Source organism: Eucalyptus grandis, chromosome 7 (assembly GCF_016545825.1).
Source record: "Eucalyptus grandis isolate ANBG69807.140 chromosome 7, ASM1654582v1, whole genome shotgun sequence".
NCBI lineage: Eukaryota > Viridiplantae > Streptophyta > Magnoliopsida > Myrtales > Myrtaceae > Eucalyptus > Eucalyptus grandis.
Genome location: NC_052618.1, coordinates 56331458 through 56348829, shown reverse-complemented (window position 1 = coordinate 56348829; position 17372 = coordinate 56331458). Strand labels below are relative to the sequence as shown.

At 39.3% G+C, this 17372-nt stretch overlaps 1 protein-coding gene across 1 annotated transcript; it reads right to left on the bottom strand.

Moving 5' to 3' along the window:
• Positions 1-6689: 6689 nt before the first annotated feature.
• Positions 6690-10042, bottom strand: LOC104455895 (UDP-glycosyltransferase 76F1). Its single transcript, XM_010070601.3, is given in 3 exon segments — positions 6690-6830; positions 6833-7609; positions 9520-10042. Coding segments are annotated over 3 exon segments (1359 nt in total). The 5' UTR covers positions 9998-10042; the 3' UTR covers positions 6690-6726.
• Positions 10043-17372: the final 7330 nt, after the last annotated feature.

The following is a 17372-nucleotide window of genomic DNA, read 5'->3' as shown; positions in this document are numbered from 1 at the left end:
CCGAACCACTATAATTTCTGTGTTCATTTTCTCTTCCATACTCTCTGCTTTACTTTGATCATAATTCGCATTGTTAACGAAAGGAGAACTTCTTATCTATTGTCTGTTTAGTATTGCTCTCTTATCTCAAGAAAATATTTTTTACACATATTCACCCCCTCTAGGTGCTTATACTAGCTATCTCACCATGAAGGAGAGATGTTCGGACCTTTACCCTTTGGAGCAGGAGGACCTGGAGCGGGGATGGACGACACCTAGACCCCTTGGATCGTGTAGAGGCTGACTAACTTTTGTTTTTTATTAGATGCGGGCTAGTGTGGGAACTCGTGGAGTAGATACCCTCACCCTTTATCCCTGGCTTGTGTTACGCCTTACTTTTGTTATGTACATGTTGTATATATATAGGCGATGAACATGGAAAGAGTCCAGGTTGATAAATTTTGTAAGCCTTGATGATGATAAGTAGAAATGTAGCTTCTTGTGACCTTGTTTATGTGCATGAATGATTTGGCCAATACTTTGAATATGAAGGTAGAGTGACTTCAGGATAACCTCATAATGTAAACTTGAGATTTTAAATTATCCATGTTATACATGCTAACCTTCAATGGTAAACACTATGGGTTATCACAAAAGGAGATTACAAGCTAGGTAAGATGTTAATAATAATTATAATTCCACTTGCGCTTAGTACGTGACGCTCCGGGACGTCACAGCAACCAATGGCCAATTTCTCCACATTACTTCACAAAACAACTTCATTTAAATGGCCAAAAATGCCCAGCAATCTGCCCATACCAATTTCCAACTATTTCTTCTCAACTCTTCACCAAATAAGTCATTTTGGTGGTCAATTTATCCCATTGAAGCTGCCATACGAATTTCCCTTTAACTCTTTACATAACAATTCATTTATGTGGGCAAATAACCAAGCAAAACTACTCATCCGAATTTCCTCCTATTTAATTTTGCCGAATTTGATTTTTCTGCAAAATTCCCGGCTCAACAGAATTTTCCCAAAAGATGAGACGATGTCCTAAAAATAAATTGTGACACACTTGAACGTTCAATTCCTAAAACCGAGTTCAATTTCGTGGTTAAAACCGATCGGATGCGATTTTAGTACAACCTAACCTACTAGGTAGCTTTTAGGGATTTTATCACGTTTGACCCGTGGTCAATAATTTTCGATCCACGTTTGTGCATCTTCAACTTGTCGATGACTCTCGGTTGTCGTAAAAATCTCAATGTTTCAATTACGGATACCGAGTACAGAATTGACAAAAAATCGGTTTAGTGCCATTCGACGCGAATTTTGCAATCATGTAAAATTGCCCACAATTTAATTATGTCATTCTATCGAATCAACCTATATCCAATCACTAATCAATTATAACGGTGCCGTATTGACCCTTGCCAATTATCATGGTCAAGTAGTCAATTTCTGCTCAAATTCTCAAGTCTGTCGCTTTTATATCTCTTAACGACTTCACCTAATAGGTCAGTTAACTTGTAAGTGATTAGCTCCAAGTAAAAGGACCATAGGCGCGTCAACGAAATGCTCATTTCATAAAATCGAGATGGTGTCGAAATTCAGGATGTCACATCCAAGTCAAGACCATGAGCCTGAATCACATCCAGTATGAATTTAATTAGTAAGGCACAAGAGTTGTTCATTAATTCACCTTGTTTGGCACGCCTTTGAGCCTTTTATTCGGCTAATAAATCAAGATAAAAATGGATTGATTGATGTTTGAATGCATTGACACACGATGGATTTTTACTGCCGATGCTGAGGTATGTCGAGTCATTACCTAGGGTAAAGCACTGGATGCCATCCCGATATTGAGATCGAGGACGATGCCGGCCTAAGTGAGGCTGATGTTTAGGGGTCGCCCTTGAAGCAGTCCAATAATGAGATTGGGATGATGCCGGTTGCCAAGGGAGACCGATACCCAGTTGATATCAAAAGAGTCGATGGATTTCAACTAATTGAACTTATTGAAATAAACTGGAAGTCTACATGTGGTGCTTGATTGATGCATGTATAATGTTTGAACTGATGCTTGTACCGATGCTTGCAAAAGTCGGGTTTGTTTGATATGTGTTGTTGAGTCTTTGCATCACTTCGAGCATATGTTTGCACCGGGTCACTTAGTGCTTAAATGAGTTTTATGTGATGCATGTGTCCCTCTTAGTGACTGAACTGGTCAAAAGACACGGATCTTTGGAAAGCTTATTCTTTTACATTAACTCATTGTCTTCGATTCTTGAAAGCATATAGATGATTAAGAACCTTTTATATGTATAAACAAGACAAGGCACAAACTTGCTATTAATTTGCCATCGGCAAGTAAGTGGTGATCTTGTATCCAAGAATCGGCGGCAATACGTCTTCCTATAGGAGAATTAGGGATTTTTGCTTACTGAGTCATCAACTCACTTTTGATATTTTCATCACTTTAGGTGTGTAATGACTGAATTGACCCGCCACTTGTCTGTCCCGATCTTCCAATCAAAATGGTTATCATCGTGACGAACAAAATAGACTTAGAAAGTGACGTTACTTATCAGAAATATACTACTACCATATGGGTCCAGGAAGGGGTAGACACCTTGATTTCCCACATGTACAAGGCTTGGTGCCTCATTTTTTACGGGGACATCATTGGTCCCATTCGTGGCTTCATCCCTTCGGTGGATCCCACAGGAGCATCGTAAAGGAATGTGTGACATACTGATTTTAGATTCTGTTTTCGACTAAATGAATTGGGCTTTTCATTGACGCGCCTATGGCATTTTTCTTTGAGTTGGCCACTCACGAGATAACTAGTCTATCAGGTGAAGTCGTTAAAGTGTGGGTGATTCCACCTGATTGCAAAATTCATGTCGAACGGCACTAAACCGATTTTTCGGTCATTTCCATACCTTGTACTCGTATTTGAAACCTTGAGATTTCTATGACAACTGAGAGTTACCTATGAGTCGGAGATGCATAATGTGGATCGAAAATAATCAACCATGGGTCAATTACGCTAAAAATTCCTAAAAGCTACCCGATAGGTTAGGTCACGCTAAAATTGCGACCAGTTGAAATTAACCACGAAATTAAATTCGATTTCGAGAATCGGGCATTCGAGCATATCACAATTCATTTATAAGACGTTGTCTCGTCTTTTAGAGAAATTTCGTCGAGTCCGGGATTTTTCGGAAAAATTGAATTTCGGACATTTTGGAAAAAGAAAAGAATTCGGATGGGAGAGAGAATTGCCATTTTTGCTGTCCAAAATTTGGTTTTGTGAGAGTAATATGCAAGAAAGTATTAGGGGACCAAGCATTGATGAGTTGGATATTTTTGTTTGACTTCCCCCCTCTCTTGACTTCTCTCACACGCCAAGCAGATGATCCCCCTCCTTTGCGGCTTTTGTTTCTTTCTTTCATTTCCCTCTTGCACGATCGCTTTTCCCTCTTCACCTCACGCAACTTCACCAGTCCACTTTCCCCTCTACCCTTGCCGCATGCCATCTCCATTTCACTACCCCAGCTTCCACCGACTGCCCTAACTCTTCCTCGCGTCATCACCCTCACCGAGTCAACCCTAGCAGCACCTCACGAAGCTAACTCCACCACGCAACTTCACCATTTCTTCCCCTATCCCAACAGCAATGCCACCGCCCAAAGCTGCTCCTTCACTATTTCTCCTCATGCACGGTCACCAATCCGCCCGGCCGTTCCAGTCATGGCCTTCGACTAACCCCTCGACCAGCCACCATCCTTGCACCAAGTCTAGCTTAGCCGAGCCCAACCGTGAGCCACCAAAGCCAGCTTGGCCCAAAACCATAACTGAGCAGCCCAATCGTGGGCCTCGTGAGCTTTCTTTGCCGTTTTCAACCCAGTTCGAGCCTCCCTTGACGTCGCCGTAGGCCCGAGTCTCACTCGCCTCCGCATCGCGTCACCATGAACTCATTGGCTTGATAAACTGGTGAGTTTACTTTCTAAACCTTAATTAAGAAGTTAATTATGCTTAGGAGAGGTTTAGATTAGTCTAAGTGAGATTAGTGTATTTATTTAGCTTGTTTAGTTAATTATATTAGTTAGATAGGTCAATTAGGTGGTTAGTTATTGTAATTAGTTAGTTTAGTAAGTTATTATGTAGCTAGGTTTATTAGAGTAATTTAATTAGTTCAATTAGGTGGTTAGATTAGCCTAGGTGGGTTAATTAGTGATTTATTTAATTATTTTGCATTTATTTAATTATTTATTAATTAGTGAAAATTATACTAGGATAGCCGGTTGTCAGAATTTCGTGTTGATTGTTGTGGTGCAATTAGTTTGTGCAATTAAGTGTTAAATTGTGCAATTGGATACTAATTGAGGATTTTTTATTTATTATTTCAAAAATATGGAATTTTAATATTTAATTAGAAAAATACTAGGTGTTAAGTTTTGACACCGAAAATGTTTTTAGTACTGTATAAAGTCGTGGACTTCTAAAATAATGAGATATCGCACTTTATGGTTCGATTTGGCCATGTGTCCACGCACACCTATTTTACCGGGTGTTTTTAATATGAAAAAAATAGACAAGCACATTATTTGAATTGAGGCATTTGAGTACAAAGTACAATGTCCTTGGCCAAAATTGGATGTGCGTGTGAACGCTATGAGAACCCGTCGGGTGAGCGATGCTCCTATGTGGAATGCCCCTAATAACGGATGCCAGTTGCAGTGGAGGCTGGACCGATGCTCCTATGTGGAATGCCATCTAGAGGTAGATGTTATCATGTCCGACGAAGTGGGACGACGCTTAGCTATGCCGGATGACCGCTGACTGTTGAGTCGGCCATGCCCGTCGAGCCGTAATTAATTGGAACACTTGACTAAGTGAGATAACTGTGGCTAATTATGGAACAAAATTGTGTGGCACGGAATGTGACGTCTCATAACGATTTGGTCTTATAATCAGAACCCTTGTGATTGACTAGTATATGAGTTGAAGTGTTCTAATTATTGAGTGCATTTACGGTATGTATATATGATATAAGCTGTACTGACGTACAAGAAAGTGCTAAGGTGAGGTAAGTCTCATTTAATGTGTGCTTAGGCTTATTCTAGGTGTATTATCTTCCTAATCGGGGTTTAGGGTGTAGACTCTCTGAGATTTTTATCTCACCCCGTTGTGGGTTACCAATTTTAGGGCCGTAGTGTGGAGGATCTAGAGCCCGAGGCTGAAGCGTTCAGAGTGTAGATGGCCTAGAGGTTTCTTTTTGAGTCGGGTCTTCTGCGTATAAACCGGATGTGTTTATAAAGTGTGTTTTGTTTAAATCAGTTGTCTTGCTTTTCTATCACATGTTTGTTTGTTGTCTAGAGATTGTTTAATTCGCTTCCGCATGTGCATAAAAGGAATGGGTTGGCGACGAGTCTTAAGAACATCGCAATTTGATTGACCACCGAGTGATATGCATGCGCTTGAAGTTCGGGGTGTGACAGAATGGGCCTAGGATGGGGGTTGTTTTTGGAGGATGCTCGATAGAGGAACTAGGCTACCCCAACCTTTTTTATTATCAATGTATGATACTGAAGATAAATAACCCAAGACGAGTATGGGCATCTAATCATAGCAACTTTTGATATGTGTATATATGTATGAATACAAGTTGTTATTTGCTTGGCTTATATATATGTTGCCCAACTTCCATATATGTTTGTGTACGAGGATTGTTTTTAATTCGTTTCCACATATGCTTAATCAAGATAAAATATTTTGGGACAATCGATGTGCCCAGTACATCGATGCTAACCTGTCGGGTCACGCTTTCATTCTAGGGGTGGAGTGGAAGCATGACACTATGGGCTTGCCTTGTTATTGTGACTTTGAGTTTTCCAATCATGTATTAGTTTTGTAATGAATGGAAATTTCTTTTGACAATAAAAGAAAAAAAAAATATAGATTATAGAGAACAATTATTACTAGTTGGATCAAAGTAAGTAGATTATAGAAAAAATTTATAGTAAGTAGAATGCAAATCATCAATCCCATAATTTGCCCTTCCATTAGGTGCCTCAGTCGTCCTTAATCTTGATGTAGTGAGGAATAAGTTCCGAACCCATTCCTCACCCTTCTTTACATAGGTAAAAAGGCAAAGATCAACGAGGCACCATACGGGAGCACAAATAATGTGTCGAACATGAAGATCGAAGAAAGATCTAAATTTGGAGCATCTAACATGGGTCTCGTGCGGCCTATATCAATCCTAACGGTTCAAATTGAGTCTAGTATATATTGGGTTTCTCAATATTTAATCAAAAATTGAAAATGTGATCACTAGATGGAATTCATTACACTTTCTAACAAAGAAAATTTAGGACTCAATTACTCCGTAGAAAAGGTTTAGCGATTCACTATACTTCGTATAAAAGGTGATGTGTTTATAACGTAATATGACATCAAATATTATATTGTTTAAGCCCCAAAACAACATCTTTACTAACCAAATTAACGAAATCTAACACATTTAAGAAATAATCTCTCATTTAGTGTTTAGAGTTTATTTAAACGTGTTTCATTAAACATATCTAGTTGAGAAAAGTAGCATGCTGATTTATTTAATAAAAGCGACATAAATGACTTAAAAGTGTTATACTGTGAAGATACACATTTATTATCCATTCGTACATTGAAACCCGATTATGACGTGACTGCGATTGAGCTCCGACAACGCATGATTATTTAAAAGACAATATGTGACTGACCAAAGCATCCAAGGCTTGGTATGAAGGGCCGCCTTGTCGCACGGAGACACTGGCCTTCTCCTTCAAAACCAATGCCCCTCTCTTATTTCTTCTCCTTCTCTCTCCGCCAGCAGCCTCTTGACGGCCCTCGCAATGTTCTCTCTCTCAAGCCCGCCATTCAAGTGCACTCCAATTCTCCAAACATCGCTCACATACCTTGCATTCACTCCTTGATCAGCAAAACGAGGCATGCACAACATTGGCACTCCTTCACTTATGCTTTCCAAAGTTGAGTTCCAACCACTGTGGGTCCAAAATGCTCCGACAGCAGGATGAGCCAACACTTCCTTCTGGGGTGCCCATTTCACTATCTTCCCTCTCCCTTCCAATGCCCCGAGAAAGTGGCTCGGCGACTTCTCTAGCCACTCTGGATCGCGGACCGACCCAGGCCGGACAACCCATAAAAAGGGCTGCTCCGAGTCAGCTAGGCCTAATGCAATCTCCAACATTTCTGCCTCGCTCACGGCTGCAAGGCTTCCAAAGCTCACGTAGATCACAGACTTGGGCGGCTGTTTGTCTAGCCAGGAGATGCAATTTCTGTCCTCTTCTTGTGAGCTGCTCGAAGGAGATGTCACGCAGAATTTGTGAGATGGACCGATCGGAAAAAAAGGAACCGAGAAAACTTCCCGGAGAGACGCGAGATCAGAGTGCTCGAGCTCTTCGAATGTGTTGATGATGACGCCAGAAGAGTCCCTGGTTACTGCGATCAGGTTATCCAAAATTCGGAAGATTACCTCTGGTTTTTGTGGATCGACTGCTGGGATGTCTTTAACTAGTAAGGGCGGAAACTCCTTCACTGCCTCTTCGGACTGGGAACCTGATACACCCAGAGTACAAGAAACTTTATGAGAAAAAGACATTCCCTTAGCAAGGAAAATATCTAAAGGAAGCAAGCAATTTATGGATCTTGACATCCAGACATGCCTAGATGATTTCATCCAGAAAACTACCGCCATACATATGCATCGCACGGATTTGTATGATCTACACCTATAATTATTTACTATATAACCAGTAAATTTTCCTGTGAAATGCTTTATTAAATTGTTACATTCGCATTAGAAATAAAGCACCAGACAGATCCTTCCAATCGTGTACATTGCCGGAGCACCGGAGGATAAGGGTCAGTTGCCAAAGGCCCTAATGGGGGTTTAAAGGCCCATGGGCAAATGCAGGTACTTTATGGCAATATTTTTAGAGAGATTGAGGGAGGGAGATGCAACTGCATCTCCAAAGCCCTCCAAAGCCCTCCAAGTCCCTTAATCCTACTAAAATCCTGACGTGGTATTTTTAAGTTAATTTCTCTCTCCTAGTTGGCATTTCATTTTTTTTATCTTATTTAATTAGATTAAAAAACTAAAAAAAAAGCTAACATTTTATTTTAAAAAATAGAGAGAGAGAGAGAAGAGTAGGGTAGGATGCCGGTGGACGCCGCCGCCGCCGCCGCCACTCATCGCTAGAGGGGTTGGCGAGGGTGGTCGGCCCTTGCCAGCTCCAGGCGAGACCTAGTCAGCCTTAGGAGAGGGTAGGCAACCCTTGCCAGCGCAGGTGAGGGCCCTCGGATTTGGGTGGGTACCCAAATCTAGGTGATAGTGGTCGTTGCCTAGAGCAAGCGAGGGCTGAGGACTCTCGCTAGGCCAAGGTGAGCATTAGCGTCACCCAAATTTAGGCACCCAAGCGTGAGCTTGAGTCTAGCAAGGACTGCAGGTCTTGCTAGGGATTGCCAGCACCTTCGGCGATGGGTGGCATTGGCGGCATTGCCTACTAGCATGGCCCTACCCTACTCTCTCTCTCTCTCTCTCTCTCTCTCTTCTAGTTTTGTTTTTTAAATAAAATTTTAGCTTTTTCTTAGTTTTTTAATTTGATTTAAATAAGATATTAAAAATAAAAAATAAAAAATGCCAATTTGGAGAGATAAATTAATTTTAAATTGCCACATTAGTATTTTCTATTAAATAAATTGATGATGTTAACATTAGGATTTGATTTCACATATTTCACAAATTTTATGACTTAATTGTATTTTTTTGCAAATTTTAAGACTCAATTGTACTTTCGTGATAAGTTTTAGGACTCTTAGTGAACTTATCCCTAACATTTAATTTTTTTTCAAATTTCTTTATTTTTTGTTATTTTTCTTTCTTTTTGTTTCCCTTTCTTCTTACCTTTCCTTTTGCTAGCGGCCAACCATCAGCTATGATTGGGTTGGCTGGCCTCCACCGCCACTATTGAGGACTGGCCATGAGGCCAAGGGAGAAGAAAAAAAAAGAGAGAAAAAATCATAAAAATATTTTTTAATAAAATATTAAAATATTATTAAAAATTATCAACGTCGATGAGAGCCATCCTACATGGCACCGCCGGCATCCACATCAATAATTTCCTATCAAAGTTGATTGAATGAATTTAAATTTAATTAGCAAAAAGTTAAAAAAAAAATTATTACTTAATTGGCAAAATTAAAAAATTTAGGACTGAATTGTCAAAAGTACAATAAGTTTAGAATCTTTTGAACAATTTTCTCTAAGTCAGTGTTAGTACTCTAAGATTTACGATAATATGGTTAAACAAAATCGAATTTGAGGCAGAGCCCTTCATAAAACTAGGGCAATGAAGGCAAAACTAGACTTTTTTCGTTAAATTATCACAGAACCCACATAAAATCAGAATTTTTAAAACGACAAAGAGAAGAACAGGCTCACACCATGCAACACTAGAAAAGCTTACCGAGTACCGGAATGTATCCTTTTTCCTTGAGAACGGGAAATATAGTAGCAACATAAAGATAAACCGCGCCGCCGGTCCGCAACACCAATGCATGGACCTTCAACCTCTGGGCTACACTGCACGTGAAGCTGAACAGAGAATCTGCTATCAAGCAAGCGATGGGCGCCGCATCGCCACCCTGCGATGACACCATTTCCCGCAGGCATTCCTCAAAGGGAACTGCGCACCGGACGTCAAGGAGTGCGATGAGGCCCCGGGTACCCAGCGTGGAAGCCTCCGATTGGTCGATGCCGTCCGCGATGGATCGGAAGGCGAAGTGAGGGTGGGAGGACGGATCTGGGACGTTGAAGTTGGTGTGGACGATGGTGATGGAGAAGCCTCGGGCGTAGAGTATCTGACCCAGTTGGAACATTGAATTCATGTGGCCTTGGAATGGATGAGGAAAGAGGATCAGACGGTGGTTGTTTCTTGGGTTCATTATGGACTTCGTTTCTCTGGTCGCTCGCACGTTAATGGAGGGAGGTTTTCTGGATACATATGCAGATGTCTCAGGTTTTTCGTTGCTTTATATGGTCGTCACGAGTTGAGTTTATGAAACGGGTCTTGCTGATCATGCGAGACATAAAATTGGATTAGAGTTGGCTCGGTCGTGGAAACTCATGAAATGAACATTAGGTGTTTTAGGTGAGCATCGCGAGTTTGACTTGTACGTGTTCTAGTTCTAGCCAAAAAAGGAAAGAAAGAAAGTTAGGCGTTCAGAGGCGCGAGCAAATCGGGAATCGCGTGGTCGGAAATGAATGCAACTTTTAGAGGTAAAGCCGAAAGGAGATAGAAAGGTGAATGACCATACCGATCATGTGCTTGAAATTAATTGGATCAAAGTTTATGATGTCGCCGGAAAAGCTTTGGTATTGCCGACGGTAGGCCTGCGTTAATAAAGCCAAGCAGACGTCCCGTCACTTCTTGGTAAGTGATGGGCACACGCTGACCATTCATCCCGATCGCGCCAATAATGGCAACAAGAATTTAAAACTTCCATAATTAATTGCCAAAAATGACCTTTAAACTGTAAAATCACAAAAACTAGAAATGAAAACGAAGTCTGCTTGAGATTTGTCAAATTAGAATTTCCAAAATTTGTGTTTCATTTTATACTATTACTAAAAAATTTTAATATATAAAATATAACATTATCATATATTTAACTACCGTAACTCATCATGTGTGTTGACGCCTAAAAATTATTTGCTTTTAATTAGGTTTTCTTTTATTTTATCTTTTAGAAAAGCGGAGAAAAACGGAGAAAAAAACAAAAAGCGGAAGAAAAACAAAAAAAAGAGAAGCAGCCCTCGAATGGGCCCTTACGGCCCATTTCCCCTTCCAGCCCGGCCCCACCAGTCGTCTCCTTCCTCGCGCCTCTGCAGCACACGCGCAGAGGACGCGACGCCGGAGAGGCAAGCGAACGGCGACCCACGTGGGAGGGGCAGCGGGCGTCGGATGGGACGCCGGTTCGGCCGACGGAGGCCGCCTGGCGCACGGGGACCGGCGGTCGAAGCTCCGTCGACCGGCTGCCCCCTCGCCTATAAATAGGCCCCCATTTCCGTCGTTGAGAGGCACGCCGAGAAGGATCCGGGGCTTGCAAACCTCGGACAACCCACTGAGAGACTTCAGGGGAGGTCCGAGGTCGAACGGCCAAGGATCCGAGGCTCGCCGGAGGAGAGGGTAGAGAGAGAGAGGGACGATTCGAAGTCGCAGGCCTCGGGCACTCCACTGAGAGACTTCAGGGGGGTCCGAGGACTCGCGACCCTCGGATCCGAGCCTCGCCGGAGGGGGAAAGAGAGAGAGAGAAGCTGGAGAGGAAGGGATTCGCGTGGGTCTCGCCGTCGTTGCCGCCCCCACCGCACCGTTGCCACGAACAGGTATCGTGCTATCGCCATCGCCGTCGCCATCTCCCTCTCCATAGCTCAGTCATCACTACCGCCGTCGCCGTCGCCGCCGCCGCCGTCGTCGCCGCTGCGCCTCGGTCTTCTCCTTCCTCGGCGCCGCGATTCGGAAACCCTAGGGTCCCTGATTTTCCGGGTCGCGACCCCGGGTTGTCGGGTCGGACCCGGATCAAGAACCGGTTAGGGATTCCGCAAATTGCGGGGGGGCGGCGGAAGGCCGAGTCGAGATTCGGGTCGGGCCCGGGTAGGGTTTCATGGGGAGTCGGGTCGCGGAGCGGTTTGTCGGGCCGGGTCGTCGGGCCGGGCCGGGTGTCCCCGAACGCCCGGCCGCGACGCCGTTTCACTAAATAAATAAAAAATATATAATTAAAAAAAAAAAAAAAAAGGAAAAAAATCTGAGTCGGGCCCGCGTTGCGGGCCCGTCCTCATTCGGATCGCTAGCTCGGGTCGGACCCAACCCGCGGATCCGACCCGGGTCAGTTTTTATATTATTTTAATATAAAATAATATTTTAAATAAATAAATAAATAATAAATATTTTATTTTTCGAAAAATCAAAAAAATCAAAAAAATGTTTTATTTTCAAAAAAATCGAGAAAAATCAAAAAATAATTTATTTTCCAAAAATATTTTATTTTCCGAAAAAATAAAAAATAAAAATAAAAAAAAAAATATTCTATATTTTCCAAAAATGCCAAAAATCCAAAAAAATCCAAAATTTCATGAAAAAGCCAAAAAATTCAGAAAAATCCAAAAAGACTTGTATTTTCCCAAAAATACCAAAAAAATCCCAAAAAAATCCATTTTGTGTCCAAAAATTAGAAAAAGACCTAGAAAATGTTTTCCTCCCAAAATGCATGGAAAATCCCTCGAACATCCAAAAACCTTAGGATTTAAACAAGATTAACTAGTGTAATCAAGTCCCCGATCCTAATTTCCTGGGTTACGCGGCGGTGAGTATTTCTCCAGACTTCACTTGGGTTTAATCAACCCACCCCAAATCGATTAGTAGCGACTCGGTTTAAAATTAATTTATAGGTTAAAAATTTAGATTATTAAAGTCGTGAATTTGTGGACTTGGGAGAGTCCGGGCTTAATAAATTCAACCGAGCCATTAGCCTCCTTAGGCGCTCGTACCCGATCGCGGGTGCCGAAAAAAGAGGTCGCGACAATGTGTAAATATTACCACTTGAGCTTGTCACTAGCACAAAATTGCTTACTCCAGTCATGATCATTGACATCTATACAGTTTTAAAATATGTGCTATTAATTTGAGAAGCAACAACTTAAACACGAGCAACATGAACTCAAAGAGATAATGTGGAATCAAAACATATATTACTCCCTACATTATAAATTTTTACTTGAATAAATATTATCTTTTGCCAAGTTTCGTCAAATTTTCTCATATTTCATTCTAGAAACTAAAATTTATAAAATATTTTGTCTCACTTCCCTACACATTTGAAGTCATAACTTGGCTTACATTAAATTCATATCATTTCTCTCAATTGAGTTTTCATTTTCCTTTTGGAAATTGTGTGTGACATTTTACAAATAAATCTTGGTTCAGTGTGTGAAATTTTAAAATTGATATGAAAGATTGGTTTTGCGTTAACTTCGTTTCCTATAGGTGTTTAATATGGCTCTACATGATTAGATTTTGTATATTAGTATTCTTTTAACGGCCTTAGTTTTTGTGGTTTATTATAAGGGGCATTCTTGGCAATTGATTTTATAAGGTTCGTACTCTGGTTGCCGAAATCCCATACTTGAAATGTGTGGTCAGCAAGTCTCCATCACTTGACCATACTGTTTTCTTAGCATATGTGTGGTCAGCAAGTCTCCATCACTTGACCATACTGTTTTCTTAGCATGGCCCCTGCACAAAAATACATTTTGTGTTTACCTACATATGTATATGTTTATTCTATTTATGTATTTCACTTTAAAATAGAAAATGTACTCTTTTCATCTCGTGGTTTGTTTAATAACTAGCGATTCACATCATCAATTAGGTAAAATATGGATAAGTATCATTACAAGATGCAAAGTTCGAAAACGTTTTTGTAAACATTTGGAACCAATTTTCCTCGCATAATAGGCCATAAGTAATTGTGTTTGTCACGCCTCTCTCTGCTCATTTTATTTTTGTCATTATACATTCCATTTTTTGTTGTGAATTTCCATCTTTTTTATCTCATCTCCCTCGTCGCACATGATGATATTAGTTTTTCTAATAGGTGAAATTTGGGAAGGGGCTATCGACCTCAGGGACTCTTTCTGAGTATTACTGTAGAAGTTCCACACTAATTATAGAATGTTTAATTTGAATTATTATTACAACTCATTTTGAGCGAATCCATAATTGCCGCCCCCATCACAAAGCTATTGGTAGCATAGATGGGTCAACCAATGGTGATTATACCAACTCTGTTGGATGCCCACTCACTCGGATTCCCGTGCTACCCTACCCCAAAATTATTGATACCCACTCACCCTATGCAGCCCCAAAAGCAATAATGTTAATACGGTTAATAAGATACTTAGTTGAGCAATACCATTCACAATATCATGTAGCATGTGATGAATAATAATCAATAATTATATGACGCTTGAAAATAATTAATGTTCTGGGGGATATAATTGATGTACTGGTTATTCGAAGTGGCATTTCTATGTGGTCCATCAAGAGATCTTTCCCTCCAATTTAAATTGTTGTTATCACGTGCATTTCTAATTTATATATAAAGTGATGTAACCTACAAAAATGATTTCTTAACCAACGATTGAGATTTATAGTACAGTGGTTCAACTAATCTTTTTTTTTTCTTGATAAGTATATTAAAAATCCTAAAGCTTGTTACAAAAATGTAATTAAGTCCTAAAACTTAATACAAAAGTGCAATGGAATTTTACAACTTTCAAAAAATACAATTAAGTCCTAAAACTTGTTAAATTTGTCAAATCAAGTCCTCCATTGATAACACTTTTTGAAATTTTTGAGGCTCAATTGCACTTTTATGATAAGTTTTAGGATTTGATTGCATTTTTGAAAGTTTTAAAACTTAATTGTACTTTCATGAAAAATCTTAAGGTTCAATTGTCTTCTTTAAAAATTTTAGGATTCAATTGTACATTTATAACAAGTTTTAAGACTTCTAATGTACTTATCTTTTTTTTTGTCTTTTTTTTTGTGGTTGTAATAGTTCAACTGACCTGAGAACAGTTTCTAGAGACGCCACTTTAAGAGGGCACATTGCCATTGGTTGTCCTGAAGGAAGCAATTTTCCTTTGGGATTGAAGGGCCAATTCACACACACAGATAATATATATATATATATATATATATATATATATATATATATATATATATATATATATAAAAGTGATCCTAAAGGAAGTGATTATGAGATAAGATTGGAAGTGACTTAGTCAAATCGGGTTGAAAAAGATTGAAACTCAAGCTCGATCGAAGCAAAGTAACAATTTGAGTTGAGCTTACACACTATAGTGTTTTCTTTACAATTAAAAAGACGGAAAGATTTGGCCTTTTGTTTCGTGCGTTTATACAGAGATATTGACTGTTTATTTTTGGCATGTTTACTAACTATGAAAAATTGTATTTCGATGATGTAATATCTTTGCATGTTTACAAGATTATATAAATAATTATTCATGAAGGTCGAATTCTCTTTGAAGTCTAGATTAGCACTCCATTGTGCAGCTAATGTTTTGTATACTAGCCTAGTATTTGCAAAAATAAAGAAAGAGTTTGATCCATTAACTTATATTTTCACTTGCTTTCACTAGGAAAATTACCAATTAAAACCTAAACTCTATAGAATAATTTTCCAAAAAATTCTAAAGCTAACCTTTCAATTTTGCAAATTTTGTTTTGGGTTAAATTGCAATTTATCCTTAAACCTTTTGACAATTTCTTAACGTAGTCCTTTAGGTAAATTTTGATTGAAAATTGTTGACATGGACATTAACTAACCAGCCATTGGCACCCAAAAAAAAAAAAAAAAAAGGAAAAAAAAAGAAAAATTCAGAAAAGTTTTAAAAATTTCTAAAAATCGTCAATGTCAGTGCTAGCAATTTCACGTAAGTTAGCCAAAATTCACATTAGCGACTTCTAGTCGGGAGGACTACATTTGCAAATTGTAAAAAAGTTTAGTGTTATATTGACACAATTGAAAGATAAGAACTGAATTGGCCAGCATATAATATATTTGTGACTTTTTGCACAATTTTCCCTTAAATTTTCTATAAAAATTTCAATTTAATTCTAAATTTTCTAATATGGTCAATGTAGTCTTAAAACTTTGCGCAAAATTTTAGTATAATTCCATCGACTGTTGCTAAATGCTGTGATAAGCATATTGAAAAGCGAAAATGATTTATTTTTATTAAAAATATGTGCGAGTTTAACCATTGGCTGCTGCAGAATCGAAGCAACGAGTACCGATTTGAAACACACGGATTAAATGCTCTGGTATCAGCACGTGGAACACTAAATGAAAAGAAAGGACGTCTTTGTTTGTCCTTTCTTACCAGCATTTAATGCGGCTATACCCTTGCTTCTGGCGCGCAAAGCCACAAACGGAAGGATTAATTGTACACTTGAAATATATGCATTTAATGCATTTATCTTACATGCCGTGGAAGTCAATTGCGCATTTAGCAACGATTTTATTGCTGAGAATAATTTTTAAGCAAAAAAAATACTTTGTAATTATCTAAAATCTTTATTCCTCAAATAAAAATGCGTTTGGTAAGATTTTTAAATTTTTTGTTTCTTTTAATTTTTTAATATATTTTTTAATTTTTTCTTAATTTTCTCTTCTTTCTTTTTCTCTTTTTCTTCTCCTTCTTTCTAGCCAGTCGCTGGCCATCGCCATGGCTGGTGACCGGTTGGGTGAGGTTTAGTGAACTCGCCGGAGGTTTGCCAGGCCTAGGTGAGGTTCAACGAGCTTGCCAGAGGCTCGCCTGGTCACTGATAAGGCTCGACCTCGCACTTGCCCCGCCTCGACTAGCTAAAGCGAGATCGAGCCTCGTTGTGGCTCAGCATCGCCAAGGGCCGGCAACGCTTTGGCAAGGTTGTCGGCCCTCGTCTGACCAGTGACTGGCCAGAAGGAAGAAGAAGAAAAAAGAAAGAGAAGAAAAGAAAAAAAAAATAGAAACTAATTATAGGAATTATTTTTGGGAATAAGAAGCTACTTTTTCTACTTCTTGATTTTGTTCCAAATCTATTATCGGAAACAAAAAAAAAAAATAGATATTTTGTTCTCAAGAATAAAAATTTTATCAAATAGGTTTTTATTATTTTTTCGTTCCTTAAAATAAAAGAACAGAAATAATTGTTCAAGAGAACTGGAATTTTTTTTACCAAATAGAGCCCAAGTGAAGTGCACGATTTCTTCCTAGAAAGATGGTTCTTGCGATGAATGGTGGGGGCCTTTGGTTATAAATTGAGGAGAGCCATCCTGGCAGAGGTGTGCCAAGTCCTTGGTAGCCGAGAGGGTGGCGTACAGAAATATTATTCAAGTTGATTTTCTCGTCGAAGTTATATTTAAAGGTGGTCAGTTTTATGGGAGATGATTTCCATCCTGAAATCGTAAATCACCTACTAAAAAATTGATTTCAAAAAATTAAAATCGGTCTAGTTTTTGGATGAGTCTATGAAATTTGTTCCGCCAAGCTTCACAGGCATACAATTCGTCCTTTTGGCTCTATATTGGGATAAATTCCTATTATAATGGAGATTTGTGATAAAATCCTTTTTCACCATCCCAATACGGGGAATGTAATATTTTATTAGCGCAATCTATCATATCCTTTTTCTCTGAGGATGGATGTGTACCATGTCATTAATATTGATGATACTGCAAGACAAGGTATCGGCAT